At 50.0% G+C, this 22,742-nt stretch overlaps 1 protein-coding gene across 1 annotated transcript in view; it reads right to left on the bottom strand.

Moving 5' to 3' along the window:
* Positions 1–22,742, bottom strand: part of SLIT1 (slit guidance ligand 1) — a 158,125-nt gene that overhangs the window by 17,920 nt on the left and 117,463 nt on the right. Inside the window, exons 14-25 of the mRNA XM_017664938.3 lie at positions 17,719–17,882; positions 17,004–17,027; positions 16,720–16,864; positions 16,031–16,105; positions 15,721–15,864; positions 13,559–13,702; positions 13,092–13,258; positions 10,529–10,661; positions 8,375–8,443; positions 5,452–5,523; positions 2,888–2,959; positions 2,036–2,107 (exon numbers count right to left, since the gene is read on the bottom strand). Coding sequence (XP_017520427.3) covers positions 2,036–2,107; positions 2,888–2,959; positions 5,452–5,523; positions 8,375–8,443; positions 10,529–10,661; positions 13,092–13,258; positions 13,559–13,702; positions 15,721–15,864; positions 16,031–16,105; positions 16,720–16,864; positions 17,004–17,027; positions 17,719–17,882 — 1,281 coding nt within the window. The remainder of the gene's footprint in view (positions 1–2,035; positions 2,108–2,887; positions 2,960–5,451; positions 5,524–8,374; positions 8,444–10,528; positions 10,662–13,091; positions 13,259–13,558; positions 13,703–15,720; positions 15,865–16,030; positions 16,106–16,719; positions 16,865–17,003; positions 17,028–17,718; positions 17,883–22,742) is intronic.

Genomic DNA, 22,742 nt, shown 5'->3' with positions numbered 1-22,742 from the left:
TGGAACCAAGACCAAAATAGCTTTCCTGTGTCTGTTTCACAGAGGTGCCAACTGTAGAGTTTAGCATTTGCTAAACCTTCAAAATCTCCTTCAGTTGAGCCATACCTCCTCTGCCCATCCTGTTCCCAGCGAATTTATCTGTGTGCATCCCTGTCTCCTACTGGACTTCAGTCTTTTGAGAGCAGAAACCCTGAATCCCACCCATGCCTGATATGTTTGCTGAATGAATGCCTCCCTAAAAGCATGAAAAATGAAGGCAAAGGAAATTCAAAAAGAGAAGAGTCATCTGTCATCTCATAAATGCAGCTAATTTAATTTGTGTGTATTCCCTTCCGGTGCTTGTGTTCATATATGTACATATTGAAATGAGAGTGTACCATCTTCTTTATTCTGTGTTTTCATCAAATAATAGATTACAGTGCCATAATTATCATAAGTAACTACTTGCTGTTCTGTCATACAGGCACGCCATGATTTACTTAATCATTCCATGTTTACTTTTCATGCCAAATTCTTAATGAATTCAGAAATCTAGCTTTCCAGAATACAGCAGACTAGAGACAACAGAATGCCAGATTATAGAAACAAAGAATGTCCTTGAGGGATGTTGACACACATCTGGCACATAGTGAATATTCTTTGATGGATAGATGGATGGACAAATGGATGAAAGATAAGCTAACTGCACAGTACACATAGAAGTAAACAGCAGCAGAGATGTGCAGGGTACTGAAGCCAGGAGAGTGATAAGCATGTGAGAACCTGACAGCAGACCTTAGAAATAACCTCTGTACAGGTGAGGAAAGAGATCTAAAGAAATGAATGGTTGAGATCCTGCTGCAAATTGATGTTAGTACATGGACCTAATGCCACACATTCTGATTCCTAGTCTAGAGTTCAAGTGGTTTAAATATGGCAGACCTCACCCTCAACCACATCCCCTGGCCCACGTACCCCTCCTGCACACTGACAGTGAAGAGGAGAGACCCAGGACAGAGTCACTGTAGGAATAGAGGTCACTTCCAGGACCCAGAAACACAGGGTACTAACTTTTGGGCCACCTTGTGACTTGTTATAGGGCCGTGGGTGCACCCTTCCCTTCAGATGGCGCATGGCCTTTGTGAAGCCCAGAGTGAATGGGGTTAGTCTGTGCCATCCTTTACTATCCCTTGACTCCTTGTACGTACTCCAGAATCCCTATGGAATAATTGCAGCCCTTCCCTGCAGAGGAGATAATAGATAAATGTATGCACACACACACATATATTCCACCAGTATTGCATGTGCACACACCTGAATACAAGCACATGTACATTTCCCAGGCTACTGCCTAGTCCCATTTGGAGCTAGGGATCAAGGCAGCCCCTGTCAAGTTTGTGGAGCTGGCACAGAGCACAAAATCTACTTCTCATTTTGGTCAAGGACTAAATGAGACAACATGGGTAAAGTTTTCCTATGTAGCAAAGTCTTGCCCCAAGCAGCCCCACAAGGAATGACACTTACTGCTATTTAATTTCCTCAAGTCTAAGTTTGTTAGATGCACTACTGATTTAACATGCTTTGGGAGGGGTAGAGAAATATTACCATGTTAAACACACTGATCACTTGTAAGATACTTTGTAAACACACTTTAATTCAGAGATTAAAATGTGGAAAAAGTGAGTCTTGAATTGAGAAAATCCAATGAGATTGTTGAGTGAATGAACTTTGCCTAGAGATGTTGGGGACACCAAAAGGCTTTCTGACCTGTATGTGAGGATTAAATTAGCTGATGCAGGTGAAGTGCTTGGCAAACAGTAAATGATCATTACTACTTTTATTATTGCTTGTGAAGAATTATTCTCACATTTCATTGTTGCAACTCTTACACTGCATGTGTAAGCTTCTCACATGGGGAGCACATGAAGTTCACAGGCTAAATTAGTTTCAGGGTAAAATCAACAAATTCTAACAGTCTCAGGAGGTGGGTCTTTCTTGGAATCCAAGTTCTGTTTAAATCTCAAAAGAACCTGAGATTTGGGGCAGAGTTACTTACAAGTGAGACAGGGAGGTCACATCTGCGAAGATGCCCTCTGGGAGGGTGGAGATGTCATTTCCATGCAGGGACCTGAGGAGAGACGAGGTTGTCAGTGCCTCATGCAGACAAAGATACGCAAGAACTGGTGGTGGGTCAGGCACAACCCTCTGAGAGCTCTCAGTGCCACGAGGGAGCTCTGAGACCATCCATGCCCTTTTGGACACAGGCGAGGCAGAGGGAGCCCCTAATAATGGACCTCTGCCCTCTGGAAGACTCTGTTTGCCATCATACGTGACTCAAGCACCATTTCTATTTGCATGACAAATGGAACATGTGTTGCCATGTGCCCCTCAGCTGGGAAAGGCTTCTCCTTGGTCAGGAAGTTAATATTGCAAACCATAGGTTGGGGGTGAAGAAAGTCACATCTCCCCACGTGGGGCTGCCAGAGGATTTGTGTGCACGGATACATGACAGGTCATCTTAACAGGCATGACAGAGGGCTTTGATCACAGGGAAAAACCTCACAGTGGGAATGCTTAGAATAGGCTCATGATTCTCTTGCCAACATTCTCCATCTGATCAGGAGGCTCACACGCAAATGAGAGGATAACTTATGTCGGATGCCCCCTCAGATCACACTCCCCCACACACCACAGACAACGTGGGCAGACAGCAGCCCCTTTTCTCAGAGAGTTTCCCATTCATTCCTGGCCTCCATTGGGGGCTTGAGTGAGAGTGGACTGCCCTTCCCCACTTTGGACACAGTGCGCCCAGCTGGGGCCCCAGATGTGGGGACATTTCTGCTCACCAGCAGGTGGCAGGGCCTTCAGAGGGGCCAGTTTCCCTGGAGGAATGAAGAGCAAGACTTACAGCAGGCGCAGGGACCGCAGCCCCTGGAAGGCCAGTGGCGGGATGCACTGGAGGGCATTGTAGCTGAGGATCCTGAGGGAAGCAAGAGGGTGCCCAGTCACCACCCAGGCCCGTGCAGCCCAGCCAGGCCCTCAGGATGCAGCAGTGGCTTTGCTCAGTCCCATTTTGAGGGAGGCCAAGCAGAGGAAGAGAGTGTAGTCCAAGACTCTAGCGTATGAAGCCATAGGACTCTGGGCCTGTCCCCCAATCCCTTCATGCCTCAGTCAGCTCCTTCAGCTGCGGAATAGGGGCAAAAACAATGCCAACTGGGTGGGGCTTTTCTGTGGGCTGAAGGACATCACCCAGGTGAAGCTGTCAGCACAGTGCCTGCCTCCCGATAGCCCCTCAGTAAGGGGTAGTCTCTGTTATGAGGACGGACATCCCCTGTAGAGGCTGCAGCAGCAGGGGCCATGGTGGGGTCTCTGGGAAGTTGACACCTGACCAGAACCTGCCTCAGGAGCTTATAACCCTAGCCCCTCACTTCCACAGCAGACAGCTGGAGTCGGGCATGCACAGTAATTTACCCTGGGGAAGCTGTGACAGTGAGGAAAACACCATGACTACCTGTCTTATACATGCAGAATCAGATCTGCCAGGTGAAAGAACTTCCCTGGGGTCACATTATTAAGTTAGGAAGCTGGGGTTTTACTTCAGTTCCTCAGCTTCCAGAGCCCTCAGGCTAAATCCTCCCCAAAGGCTTCCAAATAAATGAATTATCAAGGCAGACAGGCAGATTGATGATAAGGGAAATGATCATTGTAATAGCTCTAAAAGGAAACAACCCAAATGTGTATCAGCAGATGGAGAGATAAACAGACTGTGGTATACCCATACAATGGAGTACTACTCAGTAATAAAAAGGAAGGAATTACCAGTATGAGAAGAACATGGGTGAATTCAAAATAATTGTGCCTGGCTGAAAGCAGCCAAGCAAAAGAGTACTCTTTTATGATTCCATTTACGTAACTGCCTAGGAGATGCAAATTCATCCCTAGAAAGCAGGTTGGTGGTTGCCTGGGGCTGGGGGCTGGGGAGGGATTGTCTATGGCATGAATAAACTGCTAGGGTGATGATCCTGCTTCCTACCTTGACTGTAGTGAGGTTCCATGGGTGTGAACACAAGTCTAAATATATGAGAGTGTACAATTTAAGTATGTGCAGTTTATTGTATATTAATATACTTTAATGAAGGTATTTTAAAAATACTAACAAGAGAAAAGAGATGCTCCTAGTGCAGGAAAGGGCTCTGTTGACCCTTGCAGCTGCCAGGGTCACTTAGGGCAGGGCTTCCATCCCCAGCACTGCGACTGTTCTTTGCTGAGGACTGTCCTGTGCACTGTGGGTATCTAGCAGCATCCTACCCACGAGATGCCAGTAACTTCCTCTGCCCTCAACCAGCTGTGATGGACAAAAATGTTTCAGACATGGCCGAGTGTCTCCTGGAGGGCAGAGTCACCCCTGGCTGAGAGCACTGCCCTAGACCATGGCAGCTTCACACACAGGCCTATGAAGACTTGGAAATGGGACCCACTGGACCAGTAGATCCGGGGGCAGCAAAGTGCAGGTGAGTAACCGGGAGCCAGCAGGTCATGGCCTCAGGCCCATGTTCAGCTCCTGGGGGCCTGTGTTTGTCAGGAACCCCGCTTTTGGGTGCTGGCTCCACGATATGACTGCAGTAAAACTTAGGGGAAAGTTCTTAAGTTCTTGGCCCATTATCTGTGAAATGAGGTGTTAGGAAGGTGGATGAGATACACTCTGAAACTCCAGGCAAATAACGGGGATGCTTATTAACACTTTCTGATCAATTTCTTGCAATATAATTAAAGCAGTCATGAAACATTTTAGAATATGGGCACAAAAATGTTCAGAGGGTCACTGTTCACAATAGTCCAAACTGTAAATAGCCCAAATATCCACCCACAGTAAAACAGACAAGGAAAAGTATAGCATATTTCTACAAAGGAATACTACCTGTCAGTGAAAATGAACAGACTGTAGCTTCACTCATGAGTGGATCTCACAAACATAATGGCAAATAAAAGAAGCTGGATATAAAAGAGTATATCCTGTATGGTTCAATTTACAACAGGTTCCAAAACGGGCAGAATTGAACTTCATTGTGTAGAAATGCATATGCAGATGGCAATGTTATAAAGATGATCAGAGAAATGATCGTGAGAAATGATCACCATAAAAGCCAGGGTAGGGACTGCCTTGGGGTGGGGGAGGAAAGAACAGTGGTCCAGAAGGGACAGGGGGACTCTTTGGGTGCTAGTTGTGTTCTATTTCATGCCTTAGGTATTCACACACGTGCTAGCTTTATGATTATTTATTAAACTGTACACTTACATTTTGTGTATTTTTATGATACATGCTGTGTTTCACAAAAAAATGTTTTCTAAGTCTTTTAGGCCAGCAGGCCCCGGCACACTCCCTGGTGAGTGAGGAGTCTGCATGACTGGCAGGGCCGGGGAAAGTCTCAGGGGCCCCTGTGCCTTCCCGCCGCCTCCCCCACGGTCACTCACAGAGTGGTCAGCTGGCTCATGTTGGTGAACGAGGAGTTGCTTAAGGAACTAATCTTGTTGTTACTCAGGTCCCTGGAAAAGACAGACGCATCACTGTTTAGAAAGAAAGAAGAATTCAACCCTGGCTGCCCATTACGGGCTCCCCGCTGTCCCCACTCTTGGTGCTCTGGGGGTGGGGTGGACAGGGGCACTTGGCTCACAATTAGCTCCAGCCCTTCACCCCACTCCCCAACTCACTCTGTGCTCCCAGAGCTCATGCCAGCGTGTTCTCAGCCCCCGCCGGTGCAGGTGTGGCCTGGCTCTGGCCCCTCCCACCACACACATGCTCCCACCAAGGGCAGCAGCTGCCTGCCAACTGCCAGACCCAGTGGGCTCAGCCTTCTCTCTTCCTAGCACTTTACGTGGGCTCGCTCTCTAGCCCTCCCTACAATGGAGGGAGAGAGTAACCTTATTCACAAATAACTGCACCGGGTTTCCCAGGGATGGAATAACCCCCCAGGGTCACAGAGCTGGGAGGAGGCAGGGCCAGAGTCAAACCCCAGGCATCAGTCCCCGAACCCCAGGACCCTGCAATGTGCTCTCAGAGTGACTCTGCCACATTCGGCAGCACCATCCACCTTCCTCTCCAACCTCCTGCCTGGGCTTTCCTCCAGCCCTGCTGCCCGGACTCCTGCCCCTCTGGCAGTGCCTGCTCTGTCTCTTAATGACAGAGTTTTTCTCACCTAACCCTTAGGCACCCAACGCTGATGCCCCAGCTTGGCCGCCCTCCCCCTTCATCGGCCCCCTCAGGAATGCTCCTAGCTTCCCTCACCATTGCCTGCAGGCAGTGTTCTCCTCTGCAGTCCCAGCCGGCCTCCCAAATGAATTCCTCTCTGGAGATCTGACACCCACAGACACTCAGACTCGAGTCCACATCTGGGGCTTTCTCCCACCCCTACCCTGCTGCGCTCCCATCCCGGTCAGCACCCCGACACCCCAGAAACCCTGACGTAGCCACACGTCCTCTCTCAGCCCCTCCTCTCACTGGCTGGTCCCTCTGTCCATCTGTCACATCTGTCTCCTCTGCTTAAGCTTCTGCTTACATCAAGTGCCGTCATCAGTCTCCGGTTTCTGCCCTGGGCTCTTACCTCATCTCTCACCCACAGCTTTGTCCCCTTAGATGCATCTCCCACCTGGGTGGACACGATGGCTACCTCTTTAACACACGAATCTGACAAGGTCACTTCCCTACCAAAAAACCTGCAGTAGCTCCCATTTGCCTAAAGTGTGACCTCCAGCCTGTAGCCAGGCCACTGCCAGGTGCCCCAGGGTCTGGCCCCACTTCTCCCTCACTTCTCCTGTGTGCCTTGCATGAATTTGCTATCCTTTTTAATAGTCACTTGTACCTGGACGTCCTGTCCCCTCTGCCCACCTGGTGAGCTCTGACTCCCCTCAGCCCCCACCCTGGTTCATCTCTCCCTCCTCTAAGCCACAGCCCCAGTGTGCATTCACCTCTGCTGGAACCCTCAGCACTCTGCACGGCCTGATGTGCTCCCATTCCTCTTGCCTGCACACTTCTCGGACCATGACTCTTGCAGAGAGGGCCCATGACGTAGGGGCCTTCGTGGCTGCTCACCTCACGCAGCTCTTGGCTCAGTAAATACTCATAACATGAAACCATGTGCCCTGTCTTCTTGTTCTCTTAGTAAATTTCCCTCTAATCTCATTCAAAATTGTTGATTGTTCTTAGAGACACATTTACTGAGCAATCAGTACACTTCGTGGTCCCTTCCTGTGATGAGGAGGTGGCGGTGTTCCAACCCCAGACAGGCAGTTTCAGAGTAAGCACAGGCCGGACCACCATCCTCTCCCCGCCCGTTCCTCCTCAAGGGCACCTGACTCACTAGTGGGGCTGCCTCAGCTGGACCAAAGAGGTAGGCAATACAAAGGTCGCCCCTTTCCGTGGCCCTCCGTCACAGCCACCCACTCCCTCTACCCACCTCCACCGGACAGTCAGAGGACATTTGCTAGGGTATTAGCAAAGACAGACCAATGGAGTCTCGAAATTCTTTAAGCCAGTGCTACTCAAAGTAGCCAGTGCTTGAACTGGTGCCTCATGAGGGACTCGTGCCAAAATGCGACCACCTATCACACTCAACACATGACTTAGTTCAACTGACATTTTTTTCATAGCAAGACTTTCTCAGTGAAGGAAGCAATACGTTGATTTACATCCTGGTGCAAGTTCCTTATCTAGTTGCAGGCCCATTACAGACAGTTCCCAGGCTGCCACTGGTCCGCAGACCACACCTGGAGTAGTCCTGTACCAAGTCACCCTAAGATGGAATGTTCTCTGGACTTCTGTTATAGAATCTGGCCAATGAGAAGACAGAGACAACTGAAGTGAGATGTTAATTGGGCTGAAAGGCTAAGAGGAGCTGAATTTATCCTGAGGCTTATTTTGTATATTTTCATGAGATGAAAAGGGTCAAAGGTGGAAATACCAGAAGAGCAGAGATGTTAGTCTAAAGAAAAGCTTGGTTACAGATGTGTATTTGTAGCTGCCGTATTTCATCTCGTTTGGGGGCAGAGGTTGGACCAAGGAGTCTTCTGTCACCCTCCACTTCTGCTCTGGCTCCTACCTTTGCAAAGATGACTGTCATCAACAATAACTGTCAGCCTAGCGGGAGGCCTGGGGAGATGGTGTGCAGCAGAAGCAGCAAGGGAGCCGGAAACTAGGCAATTCTAAAACAGAGCCACTAGGTGGCCAAACAGCTCTACAAACGAAGTTCCCAAGAGAAGGGATGAAATTAAACCAGGATCAGCCAGAAGTGGGGTCGGTAGGGAATTCCAGGACAGCTGGAGGAGCCACAGCAGTTAGATGCCAATGGCTCGCCTGTTCTCTAAGGTGAGTATGGGGTCCTCAAGTGGCCTGGATACTCACACAAGTTGCAGGTACTTGAAGGTGGACAGCTGTCCTGGAACCAGTGTGAACTGGTTCCCGTCCAAATAGCTGCAGGAGAGAACATGAAAGTTAGTGCATCCACCTCAACCTCCAGCAGAGCACCCAGGGCCTCCTCACTTGCCTCCGCTCTCCACACAGACTGCACATCAGCCAGAGCTACTCGGCATAGGGGAAAATAGGCACCTTTGTTAGGCCGTCTGGGTAGTGCCCCCCAAAGAAGCTGGTCAGACCCCCTGGGAAGCAGAGCCTCGTGGCTTCCCTGTGGCTCTCCCACCTCGCCTTCTCAGCCACCCCCCCTGGGGGCACACCCAGGGATCCACCCCGGGCCACCTGCCCTTCCCTCTCTGCTCTGTCGTTTTCCTGGCCAGTTGATCTGCTCTGCACGTTAACCCCTCTCAGGCCCACCTGCCAGGGCCCTCACCAGCTACCAGGGCACCCTCTCTGCCTGCTGGCAAGGCTTCCCCAGGCCTCCATAAGCATCACACTCCATGCTAGGCTCCCAGGCTCAGGCCCCTGCTAGTGATTCTGCAGCACCTCCTGGGGCCAGTCCCACGACCACGGGCTTCTCCTGCCCGTGGGTCCCTCATGGCCTGCTTCCATCCTGCTTCACATCACCCTGACTGCACGCCACCAGCCAGGCTTGGGGCCCCGCAGCAGCCTACTTCTGTTCCCTCTCCTTGGCCTCCCTGCTGGGACCTACCATATGCACTGCCATCCGAGTCACTGCCTTTAAAGCCAAGCCCAGCAATAATCCTCCTAAAGCTCCCCCATGTCTACAGAGTAGAGCCTGGGCTTCCAGGTGCTCTGAACTGTCCTCCCTCCCCACACTGCCAGTGGCCATCCTTGCTGAGCAATGACACAAACTCCAGGAACTGAAGCCCCAGCTGGGCTCCCTGAACAGGACCTCTGCCAACCCCCTCCGGATGGCCCTCCCCCAACCCTGGAGGTCCAGAGAGCAGCAGAAGCAGGACTCTTCACTGTCCCCAACCCATCACTCTGATTGTGCAGAGTGACCTCCACCCACGGCATTTGACCCTCTCAGTGGCCCTTGTCAGCACACCCAAACAGCTCCATTTTGCAGCTAAGGCAACTGGGGCTTAGAGAAGTCAAATGATTTAATGATTTTCCCAGCCTCTGAACTCTGCATCCTCACAGAAGGCGGGCTGTCCCACGTGTCCCATTGTCCTCAGAGTTGTCATGATGCATTAAGGAGAAAATGGGGGCACTCACACTGCGACCAGAAACTGGGCAAGGGATGGTGTAGGTGAGTCATGGCACAGGGACCACAGTGGCTGGTGTGCTTGGCAAGAAAGAGCCGACCTCGCCAGAAAAGGAAGAAACACAAACGAAAACCACAAGCTCTCCCACAGGGAGAAGAAAAGCTCTGCTGCAGAGGCCCGGAGACACCAATCCCAGGGGACAGGAGCTGGGGGCAGACCAGAGCCTTTCATCTGGAGGGGTCTTGAAGAAGCCCAGCCGCCCACCCCTCGATCACACACACACTTACAGCCTTGCCCCCGCACAAGCTCAGACACCAAATCCAAATTAACAAAGATTTTAGCACCACAACCCCCAGTGTTGATGGGGGCTGGGGTGGGGCAGAAGGCCATCTCCACACATGGCTATGGGAGTGCAAAGAAATTACTTTTCAGGAAGGCCATCAGGCAAAAGGCAGCAGGAACCCTAAAAATACACCACTCTTTGACTAGCAGTTTCACTGAAGGAATGTTCACCTTGGTGCTATTTATGATAGTAAAAAATTGGAAACAGCTTAAATATCCAGCAAAGGGGTATTTGTTATATAGATCACAGTAGATTCATATGGTGGAACATTATGCGGCCAGTAAAAATAACACTGGGGAGAGTTCTCATGACAAAGGGGAATGCTCATAAGATAATGTGAAGTGAAAAAAAATAACGTTATTTCTTATTTTAAAGGCAGAGCTTATTTTAAAGGGATGGAGCATTTGCCATGGGTGACTCATGCCATCAGGTGACTGTAGAGGGGATCCAAGAGAAGCTCAAAGCCTTCTTGGAACCAGGGCCTCCTGAAAAGCCCTAATTCCAAGCTCCTAGTCAGCTACTATCTGCTGTTGGTCACCTTCTCCTGACACCAGGCTTCGGGCTACTTACAGCTCTGTGACGTTCTTGGGGAGGCCCTTGGGCAGGGCCTGGAGGTGCTTGTTGCTGCATCGGACCACGGTGTCCAGGCAGGCACATTCCTGGGGGCACTGTGGGCGCGGCAGGCAGCCTCCCTCCTCCTCACCTGGAAAGGAAGAAACAAAGCCATGTCAGTGAGGGGATAAGCCTCCTTCTGGCCTTCTGCAGCCAGGGCCCCATCTGAGGATGCCTCAGAACAGAAGCCCCTCTCTGAAACTACCTCACGCACCAGTATTTCTCCTTGTAGCTGCATCTCTTCCCCTTCAGTGACAAAGCCCCCTGGACCTATTTTGAGGTTAAAATAGGTCTTGGGTCAATCTCTTCTGCCTCAGATCCAAGGTAGAACCAAGCACAGCAGAGAAGAAGGATGGCAGCCACACCATTTCTTGATCATCTACTATGTTCAGGACACTATATCAAACAAAATCTTCAGTAAGAGGTATCACTCTCAACCCTAGAATGCAAGCGCCCTGAGGACAGAGACTTGTGTCTCTTTCTTCTTCTTTGTTTACTGAAGAAGCCCAGCACCTAGAGCAGGGCCTGGCTCAAGCAGCCCTCAAAATAGATCAGTTGAATGAACAAATGAATTTCTATTTCACTGAGGTCTGAGAGCTCAGGTCAGAAGGCTGGTCAGAGGCTACATGAAGTCTATACTCAGGTCTGGCTGATGCCAAATCTGAGCTCCTTGTGCACACCATCCTTCACTGATCCATTCATTTATTCAATAAATGTTACTGAGTGTCCTCTACATGCCTGCCTGCCTTCTGAGTGGGTGTAGGAGAGATGATAAAGACACCATGGTTGGAGTTGCTGGGGGCTCTGGGAAGGAGGTGATGGGGACTGTTGGTTATGGAGGGCAGCCATGTGCAGGGTGAACTCACTGAGTCCTCGGAACATCTCTCCGGCAGATGTGCTGTTACTACCCATTTAGAGACAAGGAAACTCAGGGCCAAGTGGCCAAGCAACTTGCCCAAGGTCCCCAGCCTGGAAGAAGGGATACCAGGACTGGAATCCAAGCCAGCTGCCTCTAGAACCGGCCCTCTTGACGACTACTTCCTACTGCCTCTTAGCAGCAACATCCCCAAAATATTCACACCCTTTCACTTCTAGGAAATTATTCTAAGGGTTGGACAGTTACCTTCCAGGACATGCCTGGTAGCATGGGGTGTAACAGCAAAACTTTGGAAGTATGTAAATGCAAACAGCAAGGGGCTGGTTACACCAATGGTGGTGCCCTCCGGATGATGAGCTGGCATGGTGAGAAGGCTTGCGTGGGCAGTACTGCACAATCCTGCATGAGTCATACATGTGCACACAAGTGCACAGGTCACCCAGTGGAATGTTTGCAGAAGTCATGGAGTGTCAGGAAATAGGTGGGGGGACACTGTGGTGATTATTTCACTTTCCTTCTGGATTGTTCTTAGTTGTGGTGCTTGTTTTTGAGGAAATGGTGATGCCTCACTTTGTGGTAAGAAATATAAAAGGAGATTGTTTTTTGGAACAGTAATGCTTTCAAATGATACTTAATGGCATAAAAAAATGCCCAAAATGCATAAGTAGGTTTAAAAAAAAAACAGTATTTTCTAAGACTAGCAAGTTATTGTGTAAAATGATGTAAAAATATACATGTGGATAGTATGCAGTGTTTTAAAGTTGGAAGCAAAATTGAAAATTGAAAATGGATCTTAGAAAACCCATTATTTTGTTTAGAAAAATATCCTGACCGTCTTTCTTGGTGTGAAAGTTGAAGCTCCCTTCACCTGGCTTGCAGGAGCTGAGAGCTGAACTGCACCCTGGAAACAGACGGGAGAGGGGGCAGGAGGGGCCGAGGAAGGGGGCCCGGCGGAAGGCAGGGCAGAGCTAGAAGTTTAAGGTAGTGGGGAGAAATTCCCCTGGCAGGGCTCAGGGACAGGGACAGCTGGGCTAAGATGCCACCTGGCTCTATCACTTGAAAATCTGCTTCCAACAGCTGCCTGTGTGTGTTCCGTGCTGGGGGCAAACCGAGGGCTGGGCTGCATTCTGCATGTGAAGGGAAAGGAGAGGGTGGCCACAGGAGAGACACGGAGAGTCAGAGGCCAGGACCTGGGCCTGAGAGTAACTCGTTTTCCCACGCTGAGGATGGGCCCAGGAAGGCCCACTGCATGTTACAGGCAGCGTGAACCCACAGGTCCGGGACAGTTAGGAACAGCCAGCAGGTTGGCCTCTGGGTTAAGTGTACTTTTATAAAGAAAATACACTGAAATGTAAACTGATTTTTTCTGAGTGATGTTTTAGCCATGTTTCCCCCACACACTGGCTTTTTTTCTTTTCTTTTCTTTTTTTTAACAAGTACATTATTGCTCTTGCAGTCACACAGACGCCACCAAGCAGGGTAGGTGCAGGGCTGAGAATGGGTCCCCCTGCTCCTCGCCCTGCCTCACGCCCAGGGCCTCCCTTGGCACAGGATGGCTCCTCTCCATGGCAGGCCAAGGGTGCTGCTCTCCCACACCGCAGCCCCCCCGACCTCTCCCCTGCTGCCCAGGGGCCCCCGCTTTACCTTCCTCACACCTGAAGTCAGGGAAGGCCACGTCCTGCAGGGGGATCTGCCGTAAGAAGTCTGGGCTTTGGCATCTTGGGTTCCCAGTCACGATCTTCCTCTTCCGCAGCCAGTCACCCAGCCAGGCCAGCTGGCAGTTGCAGTTGAAAGGGTTGGCCAGGAGGTTTCTGGAAGATGCGGGTCATGTGACCAGGAAGATGCCCCGCTGGTCTCAGTTGTCTGTCATGGCCCTCCCTTACCCGGCACATCCTGGCCACCCGGTCCCCAACACCCCTTCCCAGACAGCCCACAATTACAAGAGGCAGCACCCCAGCATGGCGGGACCTGTGTTCCACAAGCCACGAGGACTCAAACATCCCCTGAGTCCTTTAAGGTAACAACCCTCGGGATGGCGGTTTGAGGGGGTGTCCCTGGGTTCAGGGGGGTCATGCCCAAGCCCCAGGCCCATCTCCAAGGGCCAGACTTACAGCGTGGAGAGGGCCTGGAGGGTGTCGAAGGCTCCAGGGGAGATGGTGGTGATCTGGTTGTCATAGAGCGAGAGGAGGCGGACGTTGCGCAGGCCCGTGAAGCTGTCGTTGTGGACGCAGCTGATGCGATTGTTCCTCAGCATCCTGGGGAGGGTTTGAGTTGGGGCACTGAGAGCCCTGTGGGGCCCTGCGGCCAGCGGCTTGGCCTGGGCTTTGGCACCACCTTCCAGGCCTCAGACTTTACTCGGGAGGCGCTGAGCCACAGGGCCGGGAGCCGCAGCCCGATCCCTACACACCTGCGCCCCGCTAGACCCGCCGAGCCTCTCAGGTGCTCTCCTCTCCATTTGCTGACATGGCCCCCATGCCAGCTCTCACCTCCAGTCCCTGGATGCCCAGTGCCTCCCCCACCTCTGCGTCAGTGCCTGAGAGAATTTCCTGAAACCTAAACCCAGTCAGCCATGTCCTTGCCCAGCCTAAAGCCCACAGTGGCCTCCAAACCACCCACAGAATCAAGTCTGAACTCTTTACCATGACCCATGAGAGCCTGTCCAACCACCCCCAGACCAGCACCTGCCCACCTCCCTGGAGAGCCGCACACCCTTGACTCCTCTGTCCTGCAGGCATGCAGTACCAGCCTGCATCACCATGCCTTTCCCCAGCTAGGATTTCCTCCTAGAATGACCTTCTTCCTCATTCATATCTGCAAAAGTCTCTGTTCACCCTCAAAAACCTGGCTCAATTCCCTGCCCCAACCAAAAACAAAACCAAGCCTGACACAGAATAAGGAATTCATGGGAGAAATTTAAATGGTTATGAACATTCATAAAAATGCTGAAACTCACTAGTGTTCAAAGACATTTAAGTGATATTGAATCTTTGCCTGCCACATTGCAAAATGATCTAGGTTGGGCAGAGTGGGAATGAATTGGCACCTCACACAGGGATGGCAGTGTGTGACCCGGGACCCCCTGGAAGTGGGTGTGGGGAGAGGTGCCAGAGCCCTAGAAGGGTACCTAATGCTTTCACCCAGAAAGTTACTTTTAGGAATTTATCATAAAGGAATAATCCTGGATGGGCACAGAATTTCATGGTAAAGATATTAGTCACAACATTGCTTATAATAAAACAAATTAAAAATAGTCTACATTTCTAATAATTATATAATATATACTCACTTAAAATGATGTTTTAAAAGAAATTTTAATGATGTTGTAAAGTGCTGAAACTGTGTTTAAGGGAAAAGCGGTTTTTAAATGAAGTGTATATTAGGATTCCATTAAAAATACCTGTGTGTATGCATGCATGTATACATGTGTGTGTGTGTATAACATATAGATACATATATACACACACAGGTGGAAATCCAGAAGGATAGTTGTTTATATCAACAATTAACAGAGGCCGTTTCCACATAGTGGGGCAGTTGCAAGCATTTCTTTCGTGAACCTGCACTGTCCCTCGAGTGCTCTTGCTGGCTCTGTCCCTGCACCAGCCCATCCCCTCTCTGTCCCTGTCCAAGTCTTCCTCAGAAAGAGCCCAAGTGACCATGTGAATAGCCCTCAGCATCCTCACTCAGGGCATACTACGCAAGTATAACCAAGAATGAGGCAGCCCTATACGAACAGCTGAAAAACAGCCATGCTATATTCACAAGTGAGAAGAGCAAGTGGCAGAACACAGCACAGCATAAAATCCCCTTTCTGTAAAACAGACAAATAAACAAAAATCCAGGAATCCCTTCCTACATTCATTTACCTTGCACAAACTCCAGCCTTTGTGCTCAGAAAGCCAATCAACAGCCCTACTGCCAGGGTGGGATTTAAACCCCAGCAGGTGATTTCTAGAGCCATGTTGCCCAACATTGTAGCCACTGGTCACGTGTAGCTATTTAGATTTAAATGAATTAAAATGAAATGTGTGCCTCAGTAGCCCCACACCCCAGGAACAAGAAAGCAGGCCTCGCCACAGGTAACAACATCTGATTACTTGGCCCACCACAGTCAGGGCCTTCAGCTGTCCCTGCCTCCAGCAAACCAGGGCCGGCAGGAAAGGGTCTCCCAGCTTCTCTCTTCCTTTCCTTTAACACAGACACCCACACGCTGGCTTGGCTTTTGCCTGCCGCGGCCTGGCCGCCCACCCCACTCCCAGGCTTGCTCACTTACAGGGTCCTCAGGCCGTCCAGGCCCCGGAACATGCCACTCCGGATGGACTCCAGCTGGTTGGCAGTCAGATGCAGCTCACTCACAGAGGCTGCACCCTCGAAGGCCCCATCCTCAATTTCCGACACCTTATTGTTGCTCAGATTGCTGGGAGAGGAGGCGGTAGGATGATTACGGAGCCCAGGACCCCCTCTTCCTACACCCAACCCCCACGCACGGGACCCCTGCCCAGCACGGAGGCTCCCTCAGAATTTCCCTCCTCCCTTCCCCGCCAGCGTCCAGACTGCAACCTTCCTGCCAATGAACAACTCACATTTTCTTCAGATGAGTGAGTTTTTTAAATATCCCAGTGGCCTCCAGGGTGAAAATCTCATTGTTGTTTAATCGTCTGTAAGAAGCAATGAAGAGGACTTAAACATCCATAAGTGGCAGACATTCAAGTATATTCCAAACTGAGAATATTTGGGACTCAAACAAAGGAGACCCCCCAGAAGAATTTATCTGGCAAAGTAAAGTGATCCTATTTCAGAGGAACTCTGGGTGATGAATAAGGGTATTTTTAATATTAAAAATGCCATGAAAATGCATATACATTCATGACAGATATGTGTAGGTATTCATACATATGCATATACATGTGCACAAATTCATGTTCTTAGAGAAAGAAAAATAATAGTTCAAGAATGGCTTAAGGCACAACTTGATCAATGGGATCCCCCAAAAGAAGGCAAGAGCATGACTGAGAAAAACCACCCCTGTTCAGGCTGGTGACTTGTCTTGGGTGCCAGACATGGCTCCAGGGGCATGTTGGGCTGTGATTCAGAAGCTGAGGGGCCACGGGGAGGGGAGCTGCTTCCTGCCAAAGCCAGCAGCTGCCAGGCTTGTGTCTCCAGTGGTCCTCAAACAGGGACCAGAGGAAAGCCCAGAGTAGGCCCTGTGGCCCAGGACACTTAGCGGGCACGGTAGGTGGGGGGAGGGTGGGCAGGGTCTTGGGGTCCTCACAGCTCAGCTGTGGACTGGGGGACGCGCTCAGGGATCTTGGTGAGTTTCAGGCTGGAGCACTCCACCACGCTGGCCTCACAGCGGCACTTGTGGGGACAGACCACGTCACTGTTGCATTCACTGCTCAGCTGGTAATCCTCCGTGCCTGCAGGGAGATGGGGAGGCTGCAGCTGAGGGGCCCAGGGGGCCCAGGGTCTCCCAGGACCCCCAGCTGCTGCCCAGCCCCCTGCCCACCATTGCCATCGGCCCCGCCAGGCTGGCCTTGGTTCCCCCCACTCTCCTACCTGGGATGAAGTACTGCTCTTTGGCTGGGGAGAGAAGCAGAAACACCAGGATGCTGGGATCAGCCAGTTTTTGCAGGAAGAGCCCAGCTCCTAGTTCCACTGCCCAGGAGAAGGTCCCCAGGAACAGCACTGGGGTCCCAAATCAGGGCCCCAGAGCCTATCCACCCAGCCCTTATGTGCTCCTTGCCCAGGCCGACGCTGGGTAGCACACACCCAATTTAACCTCTCTGGGCACACCCAAACCATGGGAACTCTCGCATGCAACGGCACAGATGGAGATGGGGAAGGGAGGCACCAGGCCCCCGATCAGGGCCCGGGCTCAGAGGCTGACCCACGCTGTCCTCAGCCACACGCTCTTTCTGCTGCCCCAGACCTGGAGGATGCAACTGTCTTGGTGAGAAGGGTTCCTAGGCCTCTGGGTGTCTTAAAAGACTTGGAAGCAGTGGCACAAAAGAGAGCTGGCCTGAAGGGGCCATTCCTTGTCTGGGCCCTTGTTTGGGTGCTTCCTCTGGGACCTTCAGGAAGCCCTGCTTCCCCAGGCCTCAGTAAATCAAGGGGAGGGGCTGACCAACTCCAGACCAACATATCCGAGTCTACCAATTGGGGCCTACAACTCCAGGGTGGGTCCAGAGTGGCCTAGGACATGCATGCTGGAGCCGTCTAGAAACATCATGGGGTCCCTGAGCAGATGGAAGATAGGCAGTCGGGCAGCTACCTGAGCACCGGAACTTCTTGCTCTTGATCTGCCCAATGCGCTTGTTGGCGAGGCGCCGGGGGCTGGCACAGCGGGCCCCACTTGTCTCAATGGGGTTGGTGCGCAGGAAGTCCGCCAGCCACTTGAGGTTACAGTCGCAGATGAAAGGATTCTGTGCCAGATGCCTGTCCAGAGGGGGCACGGGGATCAGAGACAAGGACTGTAAACCCATGCTGATCTCCACCTGGATGGGCCTCGTGGCTGCTTGCTCATGGCCTGAAGCCCAGGGCTGGCCCTGGGGAGATAAGCACCACCTGGGGACACCACCCAGGGGCACCTGCCAACTGCAGACAAGTCTTGCCAGACAGTTGCAGTGGGGATGGTCTCTGCAGGCTCTGGAACTCCCAGCTATCCTGCCACACTCCCCCTTCAAGACTTTCTCTGTCTCCTCTCCTACTACTTGCCCATCCCTCCCTCTGCCCTGGGACATTTCACAAACAAAAGTGGAGGCAGGAGTGACTAGAGACTGGCCCAAGCACCCCTGTCCTTCCACGGTAAGGTGACAGCCAGTACTAGAACCTGGACCAGCAGCCCCTGGAGGCCCTCGGATCCCCCAGTGCCATGAGTCATGGGCTGCCCCTCCCTCTGGCCTTGGTGGCGCAGCCCCTCTCTCACAGCCTTGTCAGGCTGGGCCTGCAGGTGGGGTGGGTGGGTCTCAGAGTGCCCACTGCTGCCCCTCGCTTTCCATGGAATCTCCATTCCCACCCCAGGCTGCGGGGCTGCCTCCACCTGACCATTTTACAGGCCATCTCTTGACACAAGGGAAACTCAGAAAATGTGACCGAGTAGCTCATTATTAGGGAACCACTCATAGTCTCTTGCTGCGCAGCGTGTGTTACCAGCAGGATATAAGTCGGATGACGTTGACAGGTGACGCTGACTGAGGGAGCCCAGTTGTTGTGAGCAACCGCATGGTGGCTTTTCCACACGCAGGCCCTGGCCTCCCCAGCGGCTCAAGCCAGCCGCACTAGAGCCACCCTGGCAGCTGGCTCGCCCTTCATGTCTGGGCCACCGCAGCACAGGGCACACCCTGCCTTCCAAACTGGGAAGCCAGGGAAGAATGTTCTGGCACTTGTCCTGGCTACTGTGCCTGAAAGCCAATATTTGACATGGAAATACAGGAACATAGAGCAGGGGCCAAGCCAGAGGACTCACCAGGCTGTGGACACTTTCCCTCATCTAAAGCCACTGGTTCAGGCCATATGCTTACCGGCCCAGCCCAGGCCCTGAGGGGCCACAGAGCTCTCCACACAGAGAGAGAACCCACACCAGGGTCTGTGCCCAGCTCAGCTCAGACCTTGGCCACTTTCTCTCCTGTCCTTCACCTCCTGGGCTCTGCTCTCTGGCTCCTGTTTGGAATGCCTGGTGGGAGCCATCCCTGCCCAGCTGGCCCCAACACAACCCTTTACAGCCCCCTCCCTTGCCTGCCTGAGTCCTGGACCCTCTCAGCTGCACCAGGTGGTTGGCCCCAATACACCCTTTCTGCATCCAGTTCAACATTGGTTTCCTGATAGAAACTGTCAGTTTGGCATGTTTGCTGACTCCCCACAGCATAGTCTATAGCTAATTCAAAATACACTGAGATTCAAGCATCTCTCTGGATCCTCCCAGCCGCCTGTCCACAGCTGCCCCTGCCTTAGTGCCTGGCCTCTACCTGAGCTAATTGCTTCTCTTTATCACCATCTTGGTAGAAAATTCTGTTTAGAATTGATTCAGTTATATTGCTTAGACATGTATTAAAACGCTCAAGGGGTACAGAATAGAATACACCCTTTTTAAGAACAATTTATTTGTGTCAAAACCCATCTATAAAAACTTGAACCACCCACAAAAACAAGTGGCTTCTGTATAAACTTAAGTATTTGATATGAATTCGAATTTTTAACAGTTGCAAAGGGGAGTGAGCTGAAGAGGGACAATGATCAGGAGCGGAAAAACTCTGTCTGGGAAAAGATAGTCCCGTTAAAGACACAGCCAGAAATGTGCAGCACATATGACCATGCAGTTATTTCCATGAACATTTCTGATACTGAAAGGAAGAAGGGAAGACTGTATTCAGTGTATTTCTTGGAAAACACATTAAGAAGTCACAACTAAAAATCTTCAGGGGCAGATGCTTAGCATCATTAGTCAAATGAAACACACAATGAGAAATGACTTCACACACTAGGATGGCTAAATCGAAAAGGCAGATGATACTAAGTGTTGACAAGGATGTAGCGAATTGGAGCCTTCATAATACATTGCTGGCAGAAATGTAAAACGGTGGGGCCACTTAGGAAGCCAGTAGCTTAAACTTAAAAGTGGTTTAACTTAAAAAGTTAAACATAAATTTCCCATGTGACCCAGAAATTCCAAAAGAAATGCAAACACTTGTCACATAATGATTTATAAATGAATATTCATGGTAGCATTATTCAGAATGGTTCCAAAGTGGAAATCCAAATGTCCATCAACTAGAATGGATAAAGAAAATGTGGTCTATCCGTACTGTGGAGAATTATTTGACAATTCATACCGCAATATGGATGAATCTCAAAAACATTATGCTAAGCAAAAGATGATATATTGTATGATTTCTTTTTTATGAAATGTCTAGAAAGGCAAATATATTGAGACAAATTAACTTAACAGTTACCTAGGGATGGACTGGAAATAGGGACTGATAAATGGTTACAAGTGATTTTTGGAGGGTGATGGAAATGTTCCACCATCTACTGGATTATGGTGATAGTTGAACAACTGTAAATTTATTAAAAATCATTGAATTGTACACTTAAAACAGGTGGATTTCATGGTATATAAGCTATACCTCATAAATCTGTTTATGTGTCTTTTTAAATCTCTTAGGGCAAGTAAAACTAGAGCAAAATCAATACTGTGACACAAGGCACTCAGCCACAGATCTTGGAGCTATGATCAAGTCGAGCAAGATTAGGTGAAATGACACCTGCTCAGATCTGGCACAAGACCCAGTCGGGTGGTTTAACCATCCAAGGCCATGATAAGAATGCCTGATCGTGCCTTGGATTTGCGTTCCTTTTGTTCTTGCTCCAAATCATACTGCAGTTGTTAACGTGTAAGAGTTGTTCAGTAAGACTCAGTTTTGTCTTACAGCCTTGTAAGACATCTTAGAGAAAAAAGCACATTGGCAGGGGAGCTAACTAATTTTTCAATGGTAATGAAGAGATGCCTGAGACCAAATTCCTGCTCTACTAAATCTTGCATTACCTTGGGTGAGTCACATAACCTCCTTGTGCTCTAGCTTCCTTACAAGGAAAGTCAGGAATGATAGAACCTTCCTCCACAGGTCATCATAAGTACTAGGGTACTGCACAGAGGACAGTGGCCTGGCATTCAGCAACAGCTCGATAAATAACACGGTGACTACTGTTGTCAGTATTGCTACTCATACTGTCACCACAGGAAGCCTTCCTGCTCTAACATTCCACTCCAGCATGGTGCTCAACTATGGCCCTGGTGGCACTGGCCAAGATCTTGGGCGTGGTGTCTGAAGGGCAGAAGCACTCTCTGAAACTCTCAGCCAGGGGAATAGACACAGACAGAGGCCACCTTCAGCCAGCACAATGCATTTGATTTAGTTATTCTCCTTTCCCCTTTCTCCTCACAGAAGACCCATTTCCCATCTCCAGAGCTTTTCTCTGTTGGGTCCCTGGCCTTGATCTTGCTTAGCATGTTCTCTTAGACATTCTGCCAGCTGTGTAAAATAGCCCATCTTGCTGATTCCCTGTAACCTCTAATTTCACATACTTGGCAAGATTTCCCCATGGCGCTCCATTTCCCTCTCCCTGGCTAAAAGTAAATTAATTAGCAGCAGCAGGCTGCAGGAGAGTGCGTGGGCTTTAATGAGTTTGTCTCCATCCTCATCCCTGCTGACAACCGGGGTCCCCAGGGAACAGGAGCTGGGCCTTCTACTTGACCTGTTTCACACCTATCCCAGCACTCTATGAGGCACCCAGCAGATAATCAGTGGCAGGGATGGTGACAACAATGGCCATGATAATATTAAAAATAAATGTCCATTAAGCATCACAGAGCCCACAGGTCAGCATATCAAGTCAGACTGCAGGCTCAGAACTAAAGACGCAGAATGGAGGAGACCATGGAAGTGCCTAAGTTAACCAAATAGTAGATGAGGAGTGTCCCTCTAGTGAAGCATTCCAGCTAAAAGATAAGGACCCTTTTTTAAAGCATAACCACAACAGCATTACCAAATGAAGAAGGGATACTAAAATTCATAAATCACTTTTTCAGGATCCTTAATGAATGAGTGGGTCCAGGCATTGAAATCAATGGCTATATTTATTACAAAAACAGAGACAACCAGACATCAACGTGCCTCCCTAGGGAAGGACACAATTCTACCTATGAAGTCCTCTTGCCCCTCCAAAAATAAAATAAATCTGAACCTGACCAGGCTGCTAGAGGAAACTTGCTGTCTGCAGGACACTGGCAGAACAGAGGGGTGTGTGAAACTATGCCACAGCAGCAAAGAGCAGAGTGCAAGGAAGTCTACCACTCCAATAATGAGTGTCTCCAATAAACCAAGTGTAAGGAAGAGGAGATGGAGAGACACTCACAGACTAAAAGTGACTGCAGTGATACATCAACCACATCAGCCAATTGCATTGCAGAGGCCTTTAAATCCTGATTCAAACAGTATTTTAAAAATTGCATGTGTATGAGACTCTGGGAAATTTGAACACTAATTAGATATTTAATGATGTTAAGAATTATTAAATCTTTTAAATAATAGTTGTGCTGTAGTTGTGTTTTAAAGAATCCTTGCCTTTCATAAATATGTGTGAAGTCTGTGTAGATGATAAATAGTGTCTGGAGTTTACTTCAAAGTAGTCTGGGAGGCATGGAAGACAGGGAAATATACATGAAAAGGGGCCTGGCCCTGAGTTAACCTGGGTGATGAATACTAGGGGGTTCACTATACAACTTTCAATATGCTTGTA

The sequence above is a fragment of the Manis javanica genome, chromosome 7 (assembly GCF_040802235.1).
Source record: "Manis javanica isolate MJ-LG chromosome 7, MJ_LKY, whole genome shotgun sequence".
NCBI lineage: Eukaryota > Metazoa > Chordata > Mammalia > Pholidota > Manidae > Manis > Manis javanica.
This window is presented reverse-complemented; position numbering and strand designations above follow the sequence as displayed.